Source organism: Formica exsecta, unplaced genomic scaffold (assembly GCF_003651465.1).
Source record: "Formica exsecta isolate Colony F162 unplaced genomic scaffold, ASM365146v1 scaffold34, whole genome shotgun sequence".
Classification (NCBI taxonomy): Eukaryota; Metazoa; Arthropoda; class Insecta; order Hymenoptera; family Formicidae; genus Formica; species Formica exsecta.
In genome coordinates this window covers 579,716-605,154 of record NW_021850653.1, presented here as the reverse complement: position 1 = coordinate 605,154, position 25,439 = coordinate 579,716, and the positions used below count along the sequence as shown (strand labels likewise).

The 25,439-nt window shown below is 39.9% G+C and overlaps 1 protein-coding gene across 3 annotated transcripts in view; it reads right to left on the bottom strand.

The window, feature by feature from the left end:
• The window catches only part of LOC115238449 (Fanconi anemia group J protein-like), a 50,471-nt gene extending 31,766 nt beyond the window's left edge, over positions 1–18,705 (bottom strand). Inside the window, exons 1-3 of one of the 3 annotated variants that reach the window (XM_029812293.1) lie at positions 18,577–18,705; positions 17,546–18,149; positions 17,354–17,465 (exon numbers count right to left, since the gene is read on the bottom strand). In XM_029812293.1, coding sequence (XP_029668153.1) covers positions 17,354–17,465; positions 17,546–18,148 — 715 coding nt within the window. In that variant the 5' untranslated portion in view covers position 18,149; positions 18,577–18,705. The other 2 variants (XM_029812294.1, XM_029812292.1) reach the window with 2 other exon arrangements.
• Positions 18,706–25,439: the final 6,734 nt, after the last annotated feature.

Genomic DNA, 25,439 nt, shown 5'->3' with positions numbered 1-25,439 from the left:
ATTATATAAAATTAAATATCTTGAGGTTAATAATTTTTAATTTTAATTCATGAAATTCATGAATGAAACCTATCATAGTATTAAGTGTGTTAAATGAATATCAGTATTCTGTTTATATATATCCTTCCGTTTAATGATTACATAGATATAAAATTAAATATCTTGAGGTTAATAATTTTTAATTTTTGTTTATTTAATTCATGAATGAAACCTATCATAGTATTAAGTGTGTTAAATGAATATCAGTATTCTGTTTATATATATCCTTCCGTTTAATATATGTCCTGATTACATAATATCCGATTTTCATAAAGTTATTTTTCGCTATATTTATAATATCATTTCACTATATTCATAATATTCGCACAATATAATACGCATGAATTTCGATAGCAATCAGAATCCACATAACCGACTGTAATATAATACTAAATAACAAGGGATATTTATTGCCGGCATGACGGTGTATTATGTGCTTTTGATAGTAACTGTACGCCACTTACAGGGTAAGTATGGACACCGCCAGTATACAGACCCCCTATGAGGCTGACGATCAAGGTAAATATGGCCACTGTAATGGCGCCCAAGCGACATTTCACCCTTGAATGCATCAAACGTGCTGGTGCTAGATATTTGCTTTTTTTACTTTAGATTAAGGATGGAAAAATACTGGCATAAGTGACTGGCTCTTTTAAGAGAGACTTAACGATTTCATGTAGATGAAAATATATATTTTCGAACAATTTTCTCTCTCTCTCTCTCTCTCTCTCTCTCTCTTACTCCCCCTTCTCTCTTTCTCTCTCTCCCTCTTTCTATATATATATATATATATATATAAAGTATATAGAAAAATATTAGAAAAATATTACATTAAAAAAATTAATATATTATATACGTAAATATTAAAAATCCTTCTCCATTGATGTTCGATGTAATCCGTCGTTTAGAATTCAAAATCAATAAAAGCAAATTTCTTTGCTTTAAAAATATACAGACGATATAGACGTAGGCGTGACAAGCTCTCGTCGGCCGCTCGGCCGACTGTTTAAATACAATTTGTCGACGAAAAAATGTGAAAACTCAGTTTTCGCAAACAAGCATCGCATGCGATTTATTTTCATTGTTAACACCGCGGTGCGAACTGTTTTCATTTCGCAATCAACAATCCAACTATTTTTCTCCTGCAAATAATAATCCGCAAAATCTCAAATAATTCATAACAAGGCGCAAAATTATAAATATATATTTAAAAAAAAAACGTTGAGAAATATATTTATATTTTTTCTTATATTCTCTTGCTCCATCATATCGTGCAATGATCTAGGTACCTACAAAATTGGTGAAATAAAATTGCGCAACACTAATGTTTCAGATCTGATAATGCAAGAACTGAAGCTCTATATTCGCATGGAAGAATGCTTCGTCGATGGTCACGAGGACATCGACGAAGCTCCGACAAGCCGCGCGTCCATCCAATTAGAAACAAGCCTTAGTCTCAACAGCGTCCAGGATCTCGAGATCGATTTTGGCGTCCTCATCATCTCTGGAAGGTACCAGTATGGTAAACCTGTCTCGGTAGTTTGAGAAACGAAGGGTGCACTCCGAGAAATCAAAAACTCTTCGGAGTAGAAAGAGGGAGAACCGAGAGACAGAAGAGAGAGAATCGGGAGATAGATGAAAAGATCCTCCAAATCCTGTACCAGAATTCTCCGTTCTGTCCCCACCGCGCCCACCTTACCGTGGAAACGAAAACCTCCGCAGCGGACAAAGAACAAAAGAGGGAACGAGGCTCGGGCGAGCTTCTCTCATAAAGGCACAAAAGTACATCTTCGAGCTTGGAGAGGCTGCCGACAAGAAAGAGAAAAAGAGAGAGAGAAAGAGCGAAACAGAGATGAGGAAAGGAAGACGAGAGAGAACAAGGTTTTCTATCCTACCACTCGCGGATATCTATTCGGTAAACAGACAGACAGATGGACAGACAATGATGCTCATCGCTCGATGGACAAAAGCGTCTATTGCGTAAACACTTGAACGGAACCTGACCTGAGGGCTGCTTCGCGTACCAAATAGTCGGGGCCGTGGGGCGAGAAGGGGAAAAACGTGAAATTCGTGAGGCACCCTACGCGCAGCATCCTTCGCTCCAGATCGCAAGGATAAATCAAGCCGCGAGAGAGCCGCTCTTCTACTCTTCTTACCGACTTCTTTATTCCGGCGTATTGTCGACGGCGAAGAGATTTCACGGCGGCGATAAGATTCACGTGAATCGGAAATCCAATCGTAGAAAAGTAGCGAGAAACGTCCCGAAATGCGTGAGAGGGCCACCCGGTTCGCTTGTTTTCCTTGGGATCCGATTTCGATCGAACCGATTTCGATCTGTGTACCGTACAGTTTTAGAGAATCTTAGGGAATTTTTCATGGACAATAAACCAAGTATACATTGTATGAATACTCCAAATATACGCTTTATAAAAGTGTGTAGAAAAAGTATATAATCGTCTATGTTTCCAACTCGGATTATATATATAATAATGTATAATATAAAATTTAAAAAACGTAAATCTTTTAAATAGAGAGTTAAAGATAATACAGCATTATTTTTCTCTAAATTAATAATGTTTCTAAATTGCAATCTTTTATATGGAGAATGTCGCGGTTGAAATTTGCTTGAATTTTAAAATTGAGATTTCTTCAGCCACAGGGAATGTCTGACAAATATATGGCGCGGATCGCGCTCGACGATCTTTCTGAGCGATTGAATACATTCCTGAATTATTTCCTTTTCGAAAGACGCGGAACTCAGCATTTTCATATTATAATTTTATGACTTGCGAAGCGTAGCTCCACTGGATCGCCTAGACTCCTGCACGTATATTTAATTAAAGGCATTAGAAGCGATATGTATTACACGGCAGCTCGGTCGCCGGATTACGCCGCTCCCCTTTTCATATGTACATGGAAAGATCCGCATGTATCTATCCCACGAGACTTTTTGCTCGCCCAGATTTCCCATCGAGATCGTAGGCCCCGGCTACTTCCCCTTCGACTCCCGCGGGAACGGAATATAAGTCGGCAAAATGAAGTCGCGCGGGATTTTTCCCGCGGGAGGTGATTAAAAATTACGCGACACGATTCACGCCCCAAACGACGCGTTGAATATACCGTATAAAATTTTTTTTCGCATTCAAAACCACGACGAATTTAAATATAAGAACATAAAGCTTCGACTTCCGGCTATCAGTCGTTAACTTTTAATTCTCAATTCTTAACTCTTAATTCTGAATTCTCTCAATTTTAATCAAAACATTATAGAGTAGAGAATAATTGGGGATTCTTTGGGGATAATACATGCAATTACGATACAGATCGCGAGTGATATTAGCTAAACGAAAATCTAGAGAGCTAAATAGCTCGATTCTTTCTTCTTTTGCACACTTGACCGCTACTTGAAAAACTCATCAGACTCTTTCGAGACTCATTTTGCTTCTAACAATAAGATAAACATAGTAAAGGGTTTAAGTTTATGATTACTTTCATCTGATTAGACGCAAATTTATTTTTTATCATTATTGAAAGTTGCGCTTAATTTTGATCAAATGTTCACATGATACATAAAAACAGTACCAGATCATTATTGAAAAATATTATATTATTTAATTCTATATATATATATATATATATATATATACTCTCTCTCCTCATTCATCCCTTCGCCTTTCTCGGAGGGTAGTGCGAGCAAGTAGTACCCTCCGTTAGAGGTAACTCATCCTCTTCTCCGAGTACTGTCTCCATCCCATTTTACTTCTTTCTCTCTCTCTCTCTCTTCTCTTTTCCTCCCTTTGTTTCTCTCTCTCTGTTTCTCTTCTCTAGAAAACGGAAGCGAATAGAGACCGCGCTCGTAGTGAAGCAGCAAGAGCAAGTGTGTACGAGCCGAAAGAGGGGAGAGAACTGCATAGAAAGATGTGGAGAAAGAGGGCAGGAACTTGGACTAGAAAGAGAGTTGGAGTGCAACGAGTCATGCATGTGTATCATGGCGCGCGCGAGTTCTCCCGCGTGTCTGCCGACACGCACGTGTGTACACATCGGCGGAAGCATACAGAAGCTTCGTCTCTTCTCGACGACGAGACATGGAGCAAAGGAGAGATAGAGAGATAGAAGGGGAGAGGGAGAGAGAGAGAGAGAGAGAGAGAGAGAGAAAGAGAAGCAGGAAAGAAAAGAGAAGAGCAAGAGAGAAGGAAAAGAGAAGAGCGAGAGAGAAGGGAAAAGGGAGAGGAAGAGAGAATCTCTTCGAAGACTCATGGGTATAGGTGAGTCTCTATAGAAGGTCCGATGGGCGTGGTACTTGTGACGGTTTTCGCCCAATGGGAATTCAGGATCCCCCTGGCTAGAAGGACAATGTACATGGGCACTTTGTGTGCGATGGAGACCATCCACCTCCTCGACAAAGAACGTGAAGTCGAATCGGAACGCCGTGTCCCCGAGAAACCGATTGCCGGAGAGCGCAGCCTCTTCCTGGACCACGCATCGGCGAAGGAGAGCGGCGGTAAGTAAACGATATCGGCAATTGCGATCCAACTTTACGTCGCTCGATATTCGTTCGAAATTCATCGTATAAGTGACTATCGGACTGTCAACGTACTGCGATAATCTATTTGTTGTTAAAATATTTAAATTTACGAAATGTCAATTTCAAATCATTGTAATATTTTTATCGTGCCGTTATGAGACTTTACTTTATTTTTTACCGGTCATTTCTAGGTGTCCCTTTCGAATCGAAATGAAATCACGTAAAGAATAATAAAATCTAATCACACGTATATGCAGATCATTTCTTACATTACTTTATTCATGTAAAAATTATATAAATAACTTTTATCTCCCTATGCGATCATATATATACTATATATGATAATTGAGAGACCAATATCAAGTATTATATCCTGCAAAGCAACTTTACGGATTTTCACGTCGCACTTTGCGTATCACCGTTCATGATTGCGTTCTGTTGTGAATAAAAGTCATTGAAGAAGAAAATAATATGCAAAGCGTGGAAACAGAAAGTAGCAAAATTGTTTTACCAAATACGATGCAGCGCGTTATAACGATGAAAGCTCTGATTTTAAGGAAATTCTTGAGACAATTATCCTATTTATTCTTGCTTACTCATCGTTAATTATTCAATATGGTAAATTAAGCGCTCATGCGCCGGTTCTACTCTATTATGGTATATTATTGTACTAAAAAGATTGTAATCGTGCACACATTAACATACGCTAAAATCGGCCCGTGGAAAAAGTTACCATTGTGACGATACATAAATACAGTCGGTGTTTCGACAGAGGATTCGCTCCGACTCGTGAGATCGATACCGGGTACTCGCGGTAAATTCTCTTCTCCATCTACGTCGCAAGGCACGCGTTTCTCCCACCTTGGTCTACTACTCCTCTTTGTGTAAAAAATCCATCACCACCCACGACGGAAGGCGATCGTTTCGCTGTGACACAAAGCGGCCGAGCGAGATGTGGACCGAGAGAGAAAGAGAGGCTACAGAGAACGACGCATTGCTATTGCAAAAGGGATAGAAATAGTTGGGGAGACAGAGAGGAAGAGAAGCTGTACGATATACTGGTGGTCTCATTAAACGCAGCCTCGTATAACGCGACTACATAATGAGAATCGGTTAATTAGAGCCGCGACGCGAGGCGGTTTCGTCTAGTATACACGGAGAGTATCACTGGATGCATACATACCCGCCTTACATTCCCATATAGGAGCGCGGGCATATATGCGCATAAAGTGTCAGAGAACGGAGAACCATCGAAAAGCGAAAAGAAGAGTCGACGAGAAGGTAGCGAAGTCGAGGGGAAGATAATATGTGACAATAAAAAATACGTCGCGCGTAATTGGGGAGATGATATCGTTATTCATCGTGTTTATCGTATTATTATATACCTTCGCCTTGAGCGATATTTATTAAAGTTGTTGCAAACACTGTCATTGTATTCGAAAATGTACCAGTCTTCCATATCAAACTTGTTTTCACATTTCCAACAGAGTATTTCTTATATACTCAGAGTATCGCTTATCACTCTAAATACTTTGAAAAACATACGATGTGGGTATGTTCCTTAACATATTTATTAACGGAAAAAAAAATAGTAATTAAATTAATTTCTTCTAGTAAATCAAATATTATTTTTTTCTTTAATGGAACATTATATCTCTTTTAAAATGCCTTTCACGTCTTGTCACTTACGCAAAAATTTGACGAATGCATCAGCAGTAAATGCATACCAATTTGGTAGAGATGAGAGGGAACAGTATAAGCATCACGAGGAAGTCCTCCTCATCGTCTTCGTCGATGCAATGTCGCATGAAGAGCGCATTGACGCGGATTCCCGGCATTGTTTTCCACATCGCGAGCCCACGGATGGAAGCCCAAGCACGAAAGCCCACGCCCGCTTCATTCCGCTCTCGCCTCCTTTCGTACCCGTTCGCTTCCAGGCGCATTTTTAATTTCGCATTGTCGTCGTCGTCGTCGTCGTCATCGTCGTCGTCGTCATCGTCGTCGTCGTCGTCGTCGTCGTCATCGTCGTCGTTGGCGTCGTCGCGAGAGTCGCATTGCACCCGCCCATGACGAGAAGTCATTTCGATCTTCTCGTTCTTACACTCTTCCCCCCCCCCAACCTCACCCCGTCCACGGCGTTACATCACGAACATTTCTGTCATATGGCGAACGAAGATAATATTACAACCGTTGGCATCCCGCGATCTCGTCGTCGCTGTTGTTCGCCTCTTCTCTTCCTCCAATTTCTCTTATCGTCTCTTATTCGATAATTATGGAGTAATTTGAGATACTTTGAGATATTCTGAATAATTTTGCAGGTCTTTCCGTTTATTAAAGAGACCTACTTTCTACAAATTATTTTACAATCATATTTGCATAATAAAAACAATACACATAAATAACCCTCCTATTCGATTATACATAAATAATTTCAAACAATAAATAAGTTCTGTAGTTATGTGTGTAAATGTGCGTTTCATGTTTGTCTTGCTATCTAACTTAATGCATAATGGATTTTATATGAATAATCAAGAAATGTAAACACTCTTCTGTTTGCTTCGTAAAATATGGAAATGCGTGTAATAATTTCGCATCGATATGTAGAATTGCAACAAAACCCTTTAACCAGCAAGAAATCTGTTTGATGATGAATATTATCAATGATGAATAAAGAAGATAAAAGCGATAAATATTTTTAAAGACTCGGCGAATTCGTTAATGCATTTCGCGACAAGTGGAAGAAGATGCAAAGATAAAATAAATACAAGAAACAAGAAAGAGGGACATTGTTATTCAAGCATAAGCGATATTCGCTCTCTTTTTTTTTTCTCTCGTTCTATTTCTAAAGAACAATACCGAGATAGAACAATATGAATAGATTTCTTTTATAACATTATCACTGCGTTTCATTCTTAACAGAGTGAATAAATATACGAAAGAATAATAATATTGCGAGACTTTTTCCGTACTTCATTCTATTCTTTTCTAACTAGCGAAAATTTGGATTTTAAATTGTAGAATTGTGAATACATCTAAAAACTTCAATATTGTCACGAAAGACATACATATTTTTTATACGATTATTATACAGTATATAGGATTCTGTTTTCTTTCTTTTCTCAAGCCACCCGATATAGCGGGTTTGTGTCTCAGCTAAATCGTATCCCAGACATTTCCGACATTCGCTCGCAGATGGAGCCACGAAGTCCATCATTCTCCTTGCAAAACCAAATGGAGATTGTTGTCTCCTTTTGCAATTAATCGCATACCGAATGGATGGACTTTATCTCGGGTAAAGATGCTCAAGTGTGGGAAACAAGGGGGGGGGAGGGTCGATTATTCCGAGGAAAATTACAATAGTAACAATAGTAACAACAATCGAATGAAGAGGCTACGGGCTCAGTGTATGCTCGTGGACGACAACCGCGATCGGCGGCGTTTGTAACGACCAATTAAGAGAATTAAGAGTCATTAATTAGCATTCACTTCCTTCCCGGCCCGCTGACGCGCGCGTAACGAGAAATTCTTTGCGCTCGTGGGCGCATTATTGGCTGAATGCCTTCTCGGTACTCGGTATTCTCGTTTAAGCCGAGGTCGATTCGAACACCGCCTTCGGACTTCCGCTTCAAGCTTCAATAAATCCGACCTTTTTGCCTAAACGCTCGCCGGGAATACTCTCACCTCGTTTATGTGTGATTTCACGCGTCGGTTAGCTCACACTTTAACAAAAAAAAAAAGATTGCCCCAGCGTGCCGGTGAAGACCGTGTGATCAGAATTCCCGCGAAATTAACATTGAGAGTTAATTTAGTTGATTTGATATTTTCGAGAATTATATCTGTTACATAAATAATAATTGGCAATAAATAATAATTCTTCGTCCACAATTAAAATCGATAATTATACAGGGTAAATATCATTAAACATGTTACAGGCTAATATTTCTGAAACTGAAGAAGATATGAAATCCTTATTTTCTTGCAGTATAACTGTAGTGCAAAGTTCCATTTTTGCGTCGAATGCCTGCTTCGATACCAAACGGTCGCTGGAAAATGAGAATTTCATATCTCGTTCAATTTCAGAAATATTAACTTGTAACTTTAGTGATTCACCCTGTATATCTAACATAAAAGTATTATGTACCATGTACATAATATGTCTGTAAAACAGAAAAAAAGTTTCTTAGTTTTGCATTCTCACATCACATTAAAATTTATATTTAGATTAAAAAATTAATCTCATAAAGACAAAAAAGTTCAGATCGCAACAGTCAACAATTTTTCAACGACATATTCCTGCCTTCTGCACATTTATATTTACGCTTAACGGTATACATGCGTAATCGTTTGCATTATGGCGGTATTCTACTGCGAAGCCGCATGATATTTCGAAAAGTTATTAATACAGCAACAAAGAGATTATCGTCACATCCACTGATAAACGTTACGCACACTCGATCGCACCGCGTCGTGATCCCATACGCCGTAAGGAGAACAGGAGAGGCGGTCGGGTACGAAGTGGAGGACACGGTCGCGTAATCTACGTATGCAGAAATAAAGAGAGACAAGAGAGAAAAGAACGAAAGACAGAGAGTAAGATAAAAAGGAGAGAAAACGCATATTTGTGTGTGCGTATGTATGAGACGGGGGGGGGGGATGAAGAGGGAAGAGGGCGGCATCCTTTGATCTTGCACGCACACACGAGCCGCGCGGGGCAAAAAGGACACGCACGTATCTTCAGTAAAAAGACCCGTACATATTCATGATCGGCACACGCACGCACGCACACAGGCGGCTTTTGTTTAACGCCGTGCGCACGCATATTGTTTGTGCGTATGTACGCTATAAATTTGTATACCCAGAAGAGCTAAAGAAGTGCACGCGATGCAGAATGCGCGGGAGTTTCCGCACTTAACTAAGCGTTCGAGAGTGCATCTCTCCCTTCTCCCTGTCACCTTATATTGTCCTATCTATATTTACTTCCGTTCCCGCATTCTCTTTTTGTACCTGCATGTCGGGCGATGAAAAATAGGAGATACCGACAATGACGGGAAATACAACGTTATCGAACATCAAATTTGTATATTATATGTATGTCAGAGACAGTGGTGTTTCCCGGTTTTTTTTATGTAAAAATATATGGAATTCTAGAAAATATAATATTGAAAATATTAAGTTATGAAATCCTCAAATAACATGGAAAAAAATATAAACATAATACATCTTATCTGTACAAAGCAATATTTTACTATATATACATATATATAGCAAAATGGTTTTCTTTTTTTTCTGATAACATAAGCATTATAAAACATATGCAAAAGATCCCCGTTTATTTTTATTTAAAGTAAATTACCGTGGCTGATTATCTCATTGTTGTACTGCTATATTATTTTTTATCGAGTTTATCCGACTAAAAAATGCTAAATATCGTATAAAGGATGAAAAATAACGGATCGATCGAACTTTATTTTAAAAGAGGCGTCGACGAGATTGGCGAAACGGTGGCAAACGATTCCCGACACGCCCGGGGGCGCCTGGCGCCCGCGATTTATCTACGAGAAACATTTCCGCCCGAACGAAAAGTGCCCATGCCCGATCGATTCCACGTGAATTACATCGGGGAATGCGCAGCCGAATTCGTCGAACGAGCGTGTTCCGCGAGTTCGCGCTTGCTTCAAATTATCCGGCGCTAAGAGATCAAGGTGTTTTATTTACACGCGTTTTATTCACGTTTTATCTATCAGCATCTATTAATATTGAAAGTTTCAAATTTGTATAAAATATATATAAAAATTATAAGAAAATTATATATTTACTTTATTTATATATATGTAATATTATAAAATAATTCACACAATATGGATTGCAAATTATTAAAAAAAATCGAACTAGATTGCTATTTAATATATTACAAACGAAAAAAACAGCAGACACGATGTCAACGAAACAAATTACGAAATGTTTTTGCCAGTTCGTCTAATTTGCACACGTTTGAAAATTGAATAAGCGAGCAAAGTCCTGGAAGCCGAGAATCGAAGACTTAGATTATCCATCCTGCAGTCGGAATATCCGGAATCGTTAGCGGGATCCTGGAAATTCTGAAAGGGACGATTCCAGGACGGCGGGCGGTCTTGCCGAGCATGTGGAATTATGTAAGATCGCGGGTCGTCTGGAATTCGCAAGGGCGGCGCTTTTTGAATCGCGGATCCTTTCTCGGAAGAGAGGAGGAGGATCGTTGTCGCGCTCCTATCGACCATCGTGCAATCGCGACTATTCGATCGCGTGCTCTTCGCTTTGCGATAATAATTCAATGTTTCAAATAACCAAATATGGAAGAAAAATGCAATATTTATAATATTATTTAATTACTTCAGTATCTCTCAAATATGAAAGTCCTCAACTTCCTTCGAAATGTTAATTCACTCGACAAAAAGAGCTATAAGATATCGGCTGTATTATGTTTTTATTGAAATTAATTATCTACATTTTTATATGTAATTTAATTAATTTTATTACTAGATTATTTTTCTCATCACACGAATCAATGACAACTCGCACACCGAGATACCAGATAAAATTTAAGAGCAATTTTCTGATCCTCGTCGATTTGCAGTTGCACAAAATCGTGAGATGTAACCGGAAGCAGCCGAGAACGCCGTCGCGGAACGAGCCGCGGTAAAAGCGAGATACAGAGAGAAGGAAGGAAGGAAAGCCAATATAAAAGAAGAAGCGCGGAGAGGCAAAGGAACGTCGTGGACCACCCGAGAGAGAGGTTCAGGACTGGTTGGGAACTGGCGGCGCACGCCGTACCTTTGGGGGGTCCCTTATCTTATTCGCTTATCCAGGAACCGGGCAAGACTTTTCGTTCTTGCGAGAGCTCAACGGCGTCCTATTATCGGTCGGCACTACGTTCTTGCGTAAGAATAATCCTAGGATGCATGCACGAAAAGCGCATAGCTCGCGTCAGTATTATCACGTTTTGAAATTTTTGAAACGGTCGTAAGGAAAATGAGGCGAGACGACGAACCTTTTTCTCGCCAAAAAGTTAAAAACGGTTCTTCTCCATCGAAACGCGACGGCACCGATGGTCCCGCAAAATAATCGGGCGGCTCATTAGCGACGAAATCAATTTCGCCCCGGCTTTATTATCGCTCGCGGATGACGCACCGGAATATTTTATGGCCCGTCGAGTATCTTCGCGACGCGCACGCTGGCGCTTCGATAATCCGTTGCTCTGGAATTCGGGACCGAAGTGCATAGCCGTCGAAGGAGAACTCCCCTGAAGGAGGAATAAAAGGGCGCGGGAAGGGGGTAGGAAAAAGGAGATTCTCATTGTGAGAAGGGTATACGTGTACACAGGAGACGTGAGATCCGTTGGACCCGCATGCGGACCTTATTGTGTTCCGAAAGGGCATATACGGTAGGTGCCTTAATGTCGGCACGGATGAAAGCGTGAGCCTTCCTTTGTCTTTCGCTCGCGAAGCTGCCGCAGCAAGTAGCGTGCTCTGCGGGTAGCTCTGCACCATTCCGGAGCTACCCGTTCCAGGTTTCTCTATCTCTCCTTTTCCTCCTCTCGCGCATCTCGCTAATCGCGGAGAGATTCGTATAAAAGAAGGAGCGATAAGGAGTTTAGATTCGATTTCGAAAGATTCATCGCGCGTGCGAAGCGTCAATTATTTTACTCCAGCTGAGACAAGCAAGAATGAAAGTTGAAGAAAACATTCAGAGATGAAATTTGACAGAGAAGTAACTTTGTATCACATTGTAAATAATATATGTAACCATCAATAATTTATCATTAATTATAGCAATATCTATATTAAGCCTTTATGCGAGCGTGTACATGAGCAAAATTTATATTAAACCGATACAGACACGATACCGCGATAGCTCTCCTGCTCTCCTTAAAAAATACCCAGGGACACTCTCCCCCTCGCGGATTGTGCAAGAGCGAAATGGCACGATCGGTGAGCTCCTTCTGGGAAGAGTCCACGACGATGGTACCACGGTTGGTACCTCCAGCATAAAAGGCGGATCCCCCGCGCATTATTAATGTCAGAACGTCACAGAGCACGTAGCTGCATATTCAGTCGGAGTTGCATGCTGAGGCGCAAAGACGATTCACGGCGACGACGACGACGAGGACGACGACGACAGGCTGCCACAGGGACACAATATATAATTCCGCGTTCGCCGATAATTATTATGACTTCCCAAGTTTCCTGCCGCACAATGGGTCTCGTCGCTGCCAGTTATTTCGAACTTATCCTTCCCGCGGTCCCTCTCTTTCTCTCTCCCCCTGAGATCCCTCCTCGCGACCTGTCTCCGCGCGTTGCCGTCGTCTTCTACTAGTAATAAAGTGACATTAGCCGGCATGCGATTCCGCGATAAACTTTCGAAATTTATTCGTCCGACCCTCTCGATGTCCCTCCTCCCTTCCCATCTTCCATCGAAAGCGGCGCATCACGCTCCTCCGTTCTACGAACGATTTAAGTTTTTCGAATTCTCCGGTAAATGTTGCGTCAAGCTAATCGAGCGCTATGGCTGGCACGCGGTCCGTGAATCCCATGCGCTTAAACCAAGTGATTATACGGATTTGAGGATGATTCCTCAAGTTTCGCGTTTCCTTTCTATCAACGCCTTACAGTGAATACGAAGTCGATAGATATAACTCTTTCCAAAGCTTAGAAATAAAATATTTCCCATATATCACATCTATTCGACTTTGTCTATATATATCTCTAAATGGATTAATTATGGTTTTAAAAGAAAACTAATGTAAATGTCGAAGCAAACCTCCAACATCGACAGCAACGACGGTATCGATTAAACCGCCAGAAAATTCTCTATTCCCTTTCGAGGACCTAATTTATGCGGCTCTCCAACGAGGTAAGTTTACAGTTTGGCGGCTAGCAGTACCACTCGACCTCCGGCAGAGCGTGACAGCGCCAGGTTTAAAGCATAAAGCAAATTATAACTGGGAAAAGCAGGATGTCGTGCAAAGCGGCACACCTACGCACGCATCCTTGCCGTACACACGCGAAAATCGGTATCATGACTAATTTCCATCGAATCGCTCTATTCTGATTTGCTTAATTAAGAATGCGCATCGACAAACTAAGAGCGAGTCGTAAATCACAGATAGATAATTAGCTACGCGTGATATTCTTCGTCAAAACGTAGTGCGACCGACATACATGTGAAGTGCAATTTTTACTCAAACGTTCTTTTAGAAATATATAAATTCTAATCATGCAATATCATGCAAATTCTAGATTCTACTTATATACCAAATTAAAATTAGAAGCGATCATATCTCGTACTTTTTTATCCTGTTTATAACTCATATTTATTAACTTGCTATTGTCACGGCAAATCGAATATCGATTTAAATTCTATATCATTATTTAATCAAATAGCATAATATACATACATGCGACATTGTTCGATAAATAAAAAATGATACTAACGCGATCAGCAAAGGGATTATTATTGAATATCAGAATTTAGCGATCCATTGCAAAAGTATTGTCATGTAGAAAAAGAATTTTCGCATGTTCGATAATTTTCGGTTTGTAATTGAATTTGTCGGTTTGTAATGCGATGTCACGATGACGAGAATAAAGCCCGGGGAGGACCTGTCCGTAATTTCGGGAGGCGACGACGGTTCGTGCTGTCTTTTCCAGTATACGTCTCGAAGACGTTCTGTCCGTCCGTCCGTCCTACGTCGTTTTTCGCGCAGGCAGCGAATCCGAAGTTACTCACGCAAATTTGACGTTAACATCGCGGAACATTTAATTCGCCGCTCGTGCAGCGCGAAATGGCACGCGATCGTTCGCCTCATCGAATACTTTGCGACGTTCCAGTTTCATTGTCGCGATATGCGCTCCAACCAATGTTTTGTAACAAATGTAGCTCTCGGATATCGAAGTATCAATAAATTTCACCAACATATTGTAAAATCCAGTTATATAAAACCAAACGATATTTTGTTGGAATCGAATTACATAATATCGAAAAAATATCTCCACATCTCCACAATAATATTTCAAATTATTCGTATCAAGAAAGTAATTCTCCCAGTGAATAGTAAATAATGTCGTTTTCATGTTCCGACGTAATTGCTCTTCGATCAATCGCGACATTCGCCACGATTTCCTTGCGGAATATTAAGATGGGATCGTACGATAAACCATCCCACTGAGCGATTCTGGCTAATTCAGCTGCTCGTTCGGCGAGAGCGCAAAAAAAGGCTATAGTCGCGGAAACGCGTCTCCATCGAAACTTTCCGGCAAAGTAAGCAATGATTATCGATCGTGTTGATGGTTAATAGATCTTTCATTACGAGCGATAATACGACTTTTAGACAAGGCGGCTTTAAGGTCAATGAAATTATACTCCGGCAAAGTAACGATTAATTTCGATGAACTTTCACGTTTGTTGTTATAGAGGATGTCAATCTAAATTAAACACGTACAATATAAAAATTCAGGCAAAATTTTGATTAGCTAAACCAGAAAATTTTTCACCAAAATGTAAGATATAAAATTGTTTCAAATACGTTCGTTATATATAATGCATTATAGACTGCTATGTTTTACAGTGATTTGTGAGCTGCATTTTTGGCAATATTTGCCATAAACATCAATAGACACCAATATTTTGTCGCTGGAAATAAGGTAACGCGGCAATCGAACATGACGTTGTACGAAATTATATTGTAGTCGCATTATCATAAGGAAAGACAATTATGTTTGTCCCGTTGTGTTTTTCGTAGACTGGTACGAGCGAGGACGGGACGAGGCATCGCGCATTGCGAAGGTAAATCTAATTGTTTAGAAATTGCACGAGAATTGGAGCGCAAAAAAAGGCTATAGTCGCGGAAACGCGTCTCCATCGAAACTTTCCGGCAAAGTAAGCAATGATTATCGATCGTGTTGATGGTTAATAGATCTTGCATTACGAGCGATAATACGACTTTTAGACAAGGCGGCTTTAAGGTCAATGAAATTATACTCCGGCAAAGTAACGATTAATTTCGATGAACTTTCACGTTTGTTGTTATAGAGGATGTCAATCTAAATTAAACACGTACAATATAAAAATTCAGGCAAAATTTTGATTAGCTAAACCAGAAAATTTTTCACCAAAATGTAAGATATAAAATTGTTTCAAATACGTTCGTTATATATAATGCATTATAGACTGCTATGTTTTACAGTGATTTGTGAGCTGCATTTTTGGCAATATTTGCCATAAACATCAATAGACACCAATATTTTGTCGCTGGAAATAAGGTAACGCGGCAATCGAACATGACGTTGTACGAAATTATATTGTAGTCGCATTATCATAAGGAAAGACAATTATGTTTGTCCCGTTGTTTTTCGTAGACTGGTACGAGCGAGGACGGGACGAGACATCGCGCATTGCGAAGGTAAATCTAATTGTTTAGAAATTGCACGAGAATTGCGAACAATTAGCTGCATGCACGCGTGCAAAGTCGGAATTACCAGCGCGACTCCAGATCGTAACGATTATTACGACGGTGTTGTGTGCGCATGAATGGTTGAATAATTTAAATTAATATCATAATAGCCAAGAAACCGCTAACGATCCGAATAGCTTTCTCTCTCGGCGAAGAAACGAGAAAATCCGCGCCTTCTTTCCGTGTACAGCTAAATATGCTTGAAACCATCATTCGGTGCAAAGCGGCGCTTATGCGTGAAAATCGCGCAATATTTACGATCCGTGCATTAATGCAACATGAGCGCTGGATTAATTTTTATACTATCTCATTGAGAAAAAATCATATAAATTAATGTCTGCGCGATATATGATATTTAATTTCGCTCGCATTAATGGATTAAATGCAAAATGCCGATAGATAAATTTGCCGTTTCAAATAAGAATGCGCTTTCGATATTGTCATGCTAGCATGCAAACTCCTCTTGTAGAAAACTTATAGAATTCTTCAAATAAGTTTTTTATATATATATGTACTCTTATAAAAAATATAATATAGTATATAAATAGGGAGTAACATCGACGTATAAAATAAAGATTGCGGAACTAATCGGCTGACGAGCGCGACAAACGCCTGACATCGCGGTGACACGCCTTGAGAAATTATCCGGAAGACTTTTAAAGTTCTGACGAGGTAAAGCAAAACGTTCGCGAACTTCGGGAAACTTTAATAAGGGCGATATCCGGCCGCGAGGCAAAGGGAAGACAAGCGAAATAGATAGATGGTGGCTCGGCCCCTTTCTAATTTCCAAAATTCACACGACAGTCAAAAATCTGACGAGAGCTATCGCTGTGGGCGCGCGTATATATGCAGGTGTATAGCGAGACAGAAGTCGCTAAAACGGTTTACGTTAACGACCAGCTGTCACGAGACGCGGCACAACGACAAAACGAGATTTTTGCGAAGCTCCGTGATAAATCTTAGAGGCAGACATAATCGTGGCGCAGAAAGCGCTGCACGAGCACGATTGGTGGAAAATTAATGAATATCATATGATGAATCGCGCGAGAGCAGGCACCATTCGATCCACCAATTCGCATGCACTTGGAGCTTTTATATTTATAATTTGACGCGCGAATAAGTTGCGAAAAAATCCGCGGATTATCCTGTCGTTTAATTATGAAACATAATAATCTCGTTAATGGACAGAACAAATTACATAAAAATTTCGATGACAAGTGATAATTCAGAAATTTTCATGCTCTTGCTTTAAACTCTTGTTATATATCTAATATGTGATAATACATTGGTCATAAACTCACCCCTGTATTGCTCTTGCCATGCCAAAGCTCCGCAGAGAAGAGCCAGAGTCTTACCGCTACCAGTAGGGCTTTCCAAGAGACAGTGCTGCTCCTTAGTACATCCTTTGATAAGCTGTACATATAATTTTCAATATAATTAATAAAATTATAATAACAACGTTACAACAATAATCACAGAATTATAATACTCACACTATTCATCACTGCTTTCTGGCATGGGTATGGCTCGACAGGCAATGTGACTTTAGTTCCTGCAATCATTATATTATGTTGTATCGTAACTTTAGATGGCGAAGATTCTTCCTTGTTCAAGCTCGCTAAATCATCATCACTTAAACTTGTCAAATCAGACCTCAGTTTTTGTCTTTTGCTTGATACTTCTCCAGGCATTTCCTTTTCAAGTCTTGAATCATGCAATATATTAACAGAAGAGTTGTCGTTTTGACAGCTTGGCGCATAAGCAAAGCTCGTTTTCTTCCAATTAAACATTGATTGGGTATTCTTAGAGGTATTAGGCATGTCAATTACAACAACATCTTCATCGCTACTTAAATCGTCTGATATATCATGTATATGTTTCAAACTGCATGCAGGATTTAAACTATTTGTCGCATCATTTGAAATATCAGCCACTCCATGACTTGTGTTTGTAAAGTTTACTTGTTCTATATTTGACTGTGGATTCGATGATGAGTCAGAGCTCTCATCATCTGATATCTCCACTGGAACATCATTTGTGACATGAGCCTGATGATAGCGGTTTCTTTTCAAAGACAACTTTGATTGCTTCTCCATACTGAAAAATAATTAAATAAACAAATAAGAGTCAAAAATCTTATTAAACATGACGTTTAGCAACGTAAAAAGTCTTTAAAATAAACGTTCACATGAGTCAAAAGAGAGATGCCGACGTACAGTCTTTTAGATTGAAAAGTTAACCTATAAAATGCTCGCGACGCCCGTTACGACACTTACCTTAAAATCTCAAGCTTCTTGTCAATAGCGTTTATAATTTTAATCAATGCGTATATAAACGATCCTATTACAGCAAAAATGACGCTAATCACAATCATTAGACACCTGTGGAACGCAACGCATGCGACCTCACTATACGCATACGATATATGTATATACTTTCCCGTCGTTCGTCCTCTCGCGACACACTCAATAATATCTTTTCTATTATTCGCTATGCAGAGAGAATACCATATATGCGATCTTACCGTGTAAATGTTAGTTCTTCTGAAAGCTACGCTGCGCACTACAAACTATCAAAATAGTCCGGCGCGAACGACATGTCACGTCATTCGTACACACGTTTAGTAAAAAATTTAACGCGGGCATCTAGTCTCGTGTGTATTTTACATAATACTTCTATATATAAATATTTATTTATATAAGAGAATGTTTAGATAATTTAATATCCTAGAGAGTAATTTAATCACATGTATAACATATTACGTACATACATTATATCTTAGTTATTTTTAAAATTTCTTGTGTCGTCGATACTCGACTCTCTTGAAATCAGCGGACGATGCTGGGGAATCTTAGAAATACGAACGCAAGTGACCAATCATAATGTACGGTAATCGATAAAGACGCGCAGTGAAGTGAGACGACGTCACGGATCGAAATATGTATTTACCTTCGCGCTCTCCGAACCTTAATCCTTTGTTTATGTATGTATTTCAAGTGTCGGGTGTCTCTCGGGTATTGTATTTCTCCGGCTTTTTTGAAAGCGATGGACGTGTAGTCGCACGAGAGCTGTAAAGAAGCTAAAATGCAGATTTACCAATTTTCTTTTAAAACCGGTGAGCGATGTTATACGAAAGTTTCCCGTATTATAGAAACACATACGCGAATGATGTAATCACACGATGACGTCGATCTACGATGAAAATACGCGCTAATAATGAGACGAATCGCGGATCGAAATGCTGGTTTTTGCGCTTTTTAAGATTTATCTCGTTTGCTTTTTTCAAGTGTCGTGTGTTTCTCGAGTGTTGTGTTTCTCCGGCCGTTGGGAGCAGTGGTTGTGTGCAGTCGTAGAAGCTGCGAAAAAGATGGAAGTAGCTTGCAGTAGCAGAGCAGCAGCAAGCGCAGTAAGGTGAGTGCTCTCGCTAATAATTGTAAAAAAGTCACAGTATGCGAGAAATATTGTACGCATACAATGAATACGAATTAACTAATACTACTTTGCTATACGCATCGCAATAATATACGTTTACATTATACACTCGCAAAAAGAAAATAATCTCACTTTACGCGATCCATTTTTTGATTGATACGAGAAATTATCACTCAAAAAAATGTCTTGCTGATATAGGTAGATTTCTAGGTGTCACAACAAAAATTTATCGCTATTTTTTGTATCTGTTAGAATATTGTCTGTTACATATAGAATTTATAGCAGCAATATTCTAATAATATCTTCTAGAAAATTTAGGTCCCATTGCCAAATGTTAATCACTGCATTGGATAAATATGAGTTTCGATACTACAGCTAGAACGATCTTTGTGAGAAATATAACTGCCAATTATAACTGCAGTATCGAAAAATTGAGAGAAATTGTTTAAAAGAGCTAGATAGATTGGGCGCGTTATACAAATATGTTAGATGTGAGGATTATATATTCATTTGTTTCTTGCCGCTAATTTTTTCTGTGTACCACAGCCAAACTTTATAACAAGTATGATTGGCCTTAACATGGATAGGCGCCACAGAAAAACATTCTTTCTAAATTTCACAAACAGTTCAGATATAAATTCTGTCTCTGTCACTTAGATTGATTAAATGCGAAACATATGCGATATCACAGTATTTGCTAATCATTTATGTACCTCAGTTAATTTTGCGCACCCAGAAAATTTTTGCTGTAGTTGCAATACCACTTTTTTCAGTGTATTCTCTAACCGTTCATTTCTAATATAAATTACGATACAAAATCAAATTTTATTATTATTATCATATATTTTTACAATCCTGTTACATACGAATCTAGGCATGCTAGATATATATGAAAATATAAAGAAAAAAACTGAAAAAAACATTCTTTTTATAATACAAGAACAACAGAAAATAACTTTCTTCAAACACAAGAAAAGTAGTAATTGTTTCCTTGTAGTCTTTTTAACGCTGAATACGATTCCAGCTTTCAACTTTTTCTATTAAAATTTTAAGAAATTAGCGAATAAAGTTGCACATAGGTCTATTTTAACCCTCCTTAAGGGGGGTATTTTTTCATTTTATAGCTATGGTATGTGACGTGTTAAAGTATTTAGCATAAAAAACTACAAAGGAGGTTATTCTCTTTCTTGTGTGTATTTTTTTAGTTGAATTGTGTAATTATTCACACACACACACACACACACACACACACACACACACACTTGAAAGATTTATACCTAAGCATGTAAAGGGAATTTATTACCAAGCGCTCGAAAGAATTCTCTCTCTCTCTCTCTCTCATGTCAGCGAGAACCATTTGAGAAGTATCAAACTTCTGATTTACATGTTTCTCGAGTTTCGAGAGCGGTGCGTATCAAAAGCGACGCCGAAATCAAAACTCACGGCAGGCGTGCGTGCGCGCGGAATAAAGAAGACGGCTGGCTCTGCCCTTGCAGGGCAGCAGCAGCAGCAGCAGCATCCCCGCTCTCCACCTTGTGTGAGAGACGTGAATTCTTATCAAATTATAATCCGAAATTCCCACGCACGCGCGCTCACGCGTACGCAGTTTGTGCGCGGAACGCGTGCGTATCAGGAGCGTAAACGGGATATCAGGGGCCCCGTCACGTACGCCGGCTGAACATGAAATTGCTCATTCGTGGCTCACTTTCAACTCACGTGCACGTACCAAACAATTCCACCGACTTCTTGCACTTTCACACGGTTATGATGGATATCTTAACGATCGCGCAGCGCCGTACGATAAGGGATATTCCCCGAGAATAGAGAGACGCAGCATTCGCGCGACGAGTTTCTTGCACCGTTAATGACTATGCGAGATACTTCGAGATACTTTTCTCACGATTATGCTGATCTGTGAATAAAAAAATAAAAAAACTCGGTATATCGTTATACAGTAAAAGTTATTAATCTTATATATCGCGTTTCGCGTTGTTTTGTTACATTTCATGAATCTTTAATCGAGAAAGATACGCGCTGCTTGAAAGTTTATGCGCTGGACCGTGAATTATGCATACTCAGTATGATACTCATAAAACACGCCGAAGGGTAGGACGAGTTATTATGGCGAAACGCGGCAAATTGCGTGTAACACCCTTCGTCTCAATCAGACGACGCTGAATTAAATTCGAACGCTAAAAGCAAGATCAATTGATCCTCTTTTGAATCCAGCTCTCTTTCTCGCATCTGTATCACTGCTTTTTTGTAGTGGTGGTGGTTTTAAAAACAATAGTGTAAATTACCAATATTATATATTTTATTTATTGCACACTCTCTTTAATTTTCCTATGATTTATTTATGCTCGCAAAATTTATGAAGCGTAAGATATAGATATCCAAAAAACAAGCACATTTACACAATGCACGCAATTCCATTAATGCAACATTCCAATAAAGCCACGCGAAAAAATAGATTCACCGTCGTTGTCGCGGACAAACATAAATACTTTCCAAGCAGAAACGTTGCCAAAATATTTTCACCCGGCCGAAGGCGACCCCATTCCCTTCGAAAATAGGGGCGTTAGGAGAAACTATGGCGAGCAGAGTATATAGCCCGAGTTTCTTCTGCGTAGATACGCGGAGGATCCCGTATCTCAACTTCATATTTTGTGGTCACCCCGTGCGAATTCACGACAGTGTGCCGTGTCCGTTTCTGGCCACGAAACGCGACACGGAGAGAAAAAGAGAAGGACAGAGAAAGAGAAAGAAAGAAAGGGAAAAATATGAAATATAAATAAAACATATTCTTACCGGCGGCAAGTACAATAAAAATGCGGGGAGATCAGGAGGAATGCCCGAGGAATACGAAATGGGGTCTCTTCCTACTCGGAGTCTCCCGTGCTTGTCCACCCGCTCGCTCCTTTTCACTCGAAACCGTCCTTCTCGTCGTCCCTTCTTTCCGGCGTCCCCTCCGTCTCCTATACTGTCATCCTCGCTACCGCGCCTATATTCGTAACAGCACGACCGTGAATCCGCGGAGCAGCAGTGATTGCCGGACAGAAGCTGAAATATGCCCTTATTTCGGGACGGGCCGCTTCTCTGTATTTACGATGGCACAATAGGCCCATCTCTCATCCGCGGCGCGTCCCCCGTGCCGACGTTTCATCCCCCGTGGCCATCGCCGTGGCTCCCTTTGGTGCTGTTCTTTCGGGGACACTTTACGTAATGCGCATAATTTGTCTACGCTATAGCGCCGGCTCAAATTCGTGGAAGGAATCCGTCACGGTTGGCACGAACGCAAAATCGCCGTGATACCGTGTATCAATCTAACAATAAGAGATTTTGTCATCCAAACTTTAATTTCTACATTTTAAACTGTCAGTGTTTATCTGTAAAATATCTGTTATATTTAATATTAATTATAATAATTGTGATTAATTAAAAATTATATAAAATAGAATTTATAAATCTCTCTCTCTCTCTCTATTATTTATTTTATTTTATTTTTTTTGTAATTTTATCAAAGAAATTATAATAATTAACGAATAAGATCTAAAAATTCTGCGTATTTTGCTGCAAATTTACTCTAAGGTATGGTATAAATTATCAGCTAAATTCAAAATCTGTTTTTCTCTCTAAAATCAGCTTTCTTCAATTCCTCGAATCTCGATGAGAATCGCGAAAATAATTTCGATTCGAGAAGCATGTTTTTCAAGTACGCGAGCGTTGATGATGCGTTTTCTGTCGCGATGACGTTGCACCTACTGACACGGATGCGCGTAATCGTGCGGGAGCATCTCGTGGGGTACGGCAAACAAGACAATAAACCGAATAAACGGCTGTCCGAACTTAATTAAGGAGTGGCGGGTGCATCCACGCGAAACGCGCCGTCATTTCTCCGCCGAGCTTTATCGGCGAAAGCTTCTATCCATCGGCGGTACGATAAGATAAGAAGAGCTGCCCGGTGGGAGTTAAGATAGTCATCTCTTGGACGTACACACCAAACTTCTGCAATCCCACGTTTTCCGCGGGGTTGAGCGAATCGTACATAGCGATGGGGCGAAACCGATATCCCTCACCCGATTGCATAGAACTCATATACTTTGCGTTATTATTATATGAGGGATGATTCATCGCATTCCCATAATTCTGGCATATATAGTCTCAGCTTTATAAAAATAACATCTCGATCTTATACATAATTTTCCACAATTTTTCTTTAATAATGCAGATTGACAAAAATTTATTATTACATGATGGTGAAGGATTGGCAGAAATTTATGACTACGTTACGATTTTTTTATAGTTTATTACAATATAATACGAATATATAGAGCACAGGTGTTTTTATCTTGCGTGAGAGTATCGAGGCCATCGCTAGCCATATGCGACTCTGCCTCGTCCACTTCGAGAGTAGTAACTCTTCCACTTTCCCTGCTCCGCTCGTGCTCTATCCGTTTCTCTGTCCACCCTCTGTCTGGCCTCCCGTCGACCCTCCACCGAGAGAGCTCTCGTGCCGTCTCTCTTCTTGATTCTCTTGCCTCGTCCACCGTGCGCGTTCGAAACGGGTGAAAATAGACGCTAGAAGAGCGGCGGAGATGGAGGGTCAAAGTGATTAATTAAAAATTATTTAAAATAGAATTTATAAATCTCTCTCTCTCTCTCTCTCTATTATCTATTTTATTCTTTTTTTGTAATTTTATCAAAGAAATTATTATAATAATTAACGAATAAGATCTAAAAATTCTGCGTATTTTGCTGCAAATTTACTTTCTTCTAAGGTATAAATTATCAGCTAAATTCAAAATCTGTTTTTCTCTCTAAAATCAGCTTTCTTCAATTCCTCGAATCTCGATGAGAATCGCGAAAATAATTTCGATTCGAGAAGCATGTTTTTCAAGTACGCGAGCGTTGATGATGCGTTTTCTGTCGCGATGACGTTGCACCTACTGACACGGATGCGCGTAATCGTGCGGGAGCATCTCGTGGGGTACGGCAAACAAGACAATAAACCGAATAAACGGCTGTCCGAACTTAATTAAGGAGTGGCGGGTGCATCCACGCGAAACGCGCCGTCATTTCTCCGCCGAGCTTTATCGGCGAAAGCTTCTATCCATCGGCGGTACGATAAGATAAGAAGAGCTGCCCGGTGGGAGTTAAGATAGTCATCTCTTGGACGTACACACCAAACTTCTGCAATCCCACGTTTTCCGCGGGGTTGAGCGAATCGTACATAGCGATGGGGCGAAACCGATATCCCTCACCCGATTGCATAGAACTCATATACTTTGCGTTATTATTATATGAGGGATGATTCATCGCATTCCCATAATTCTGGCATATATAGTCTCAGCTTTATAAAAATAACATCTCGATCTTATACATAATTTTCCACAATTTTTCTTTAATAATGCAGATTGACAAAAATTTATTATTACATGATGGTGAAGGATTGGCAGAAATTTATGACTACGTTACGATTTTTTTATAGTTTATTACAATATAATACGAATATATAGAGCACAGGTGTTTTTATCTTGCGTGAGAGTATCGAGGCCATCGCTAGCCATATGCGACTCTGCCTCGTCCACTTCGAGAGTAGTAACTCTTCCACTTTCCCTGCTCCGCTCGTGCTCTATCCGTTTCTCTGTCCACCCTCTGTCTGGCCTCCCGTCGACCCTCCACCGAGAGAGCTCTCGTGCCGTCTCTCTTCTTGATTCTCTTGCCTCGTCCACCGTGCGCGTTCGAAACGGGTGAAAATAGACGCTAGAAGAGCGGCGGAGATGGAGGGTCAAATTGAGTGCGCCCGTGTCCAGGAACAAGACCGAAAGTAAAATAAAAGAATCATGCTGGCTAAGTCACGGCAACGACGAAACTGTCCGCTCGTGCGAGAGCGGCGAGAATATTTTGTCCCAAGTGCCGCGGACGCTATTCCGCAGAATCGAATCATTCAAAGAT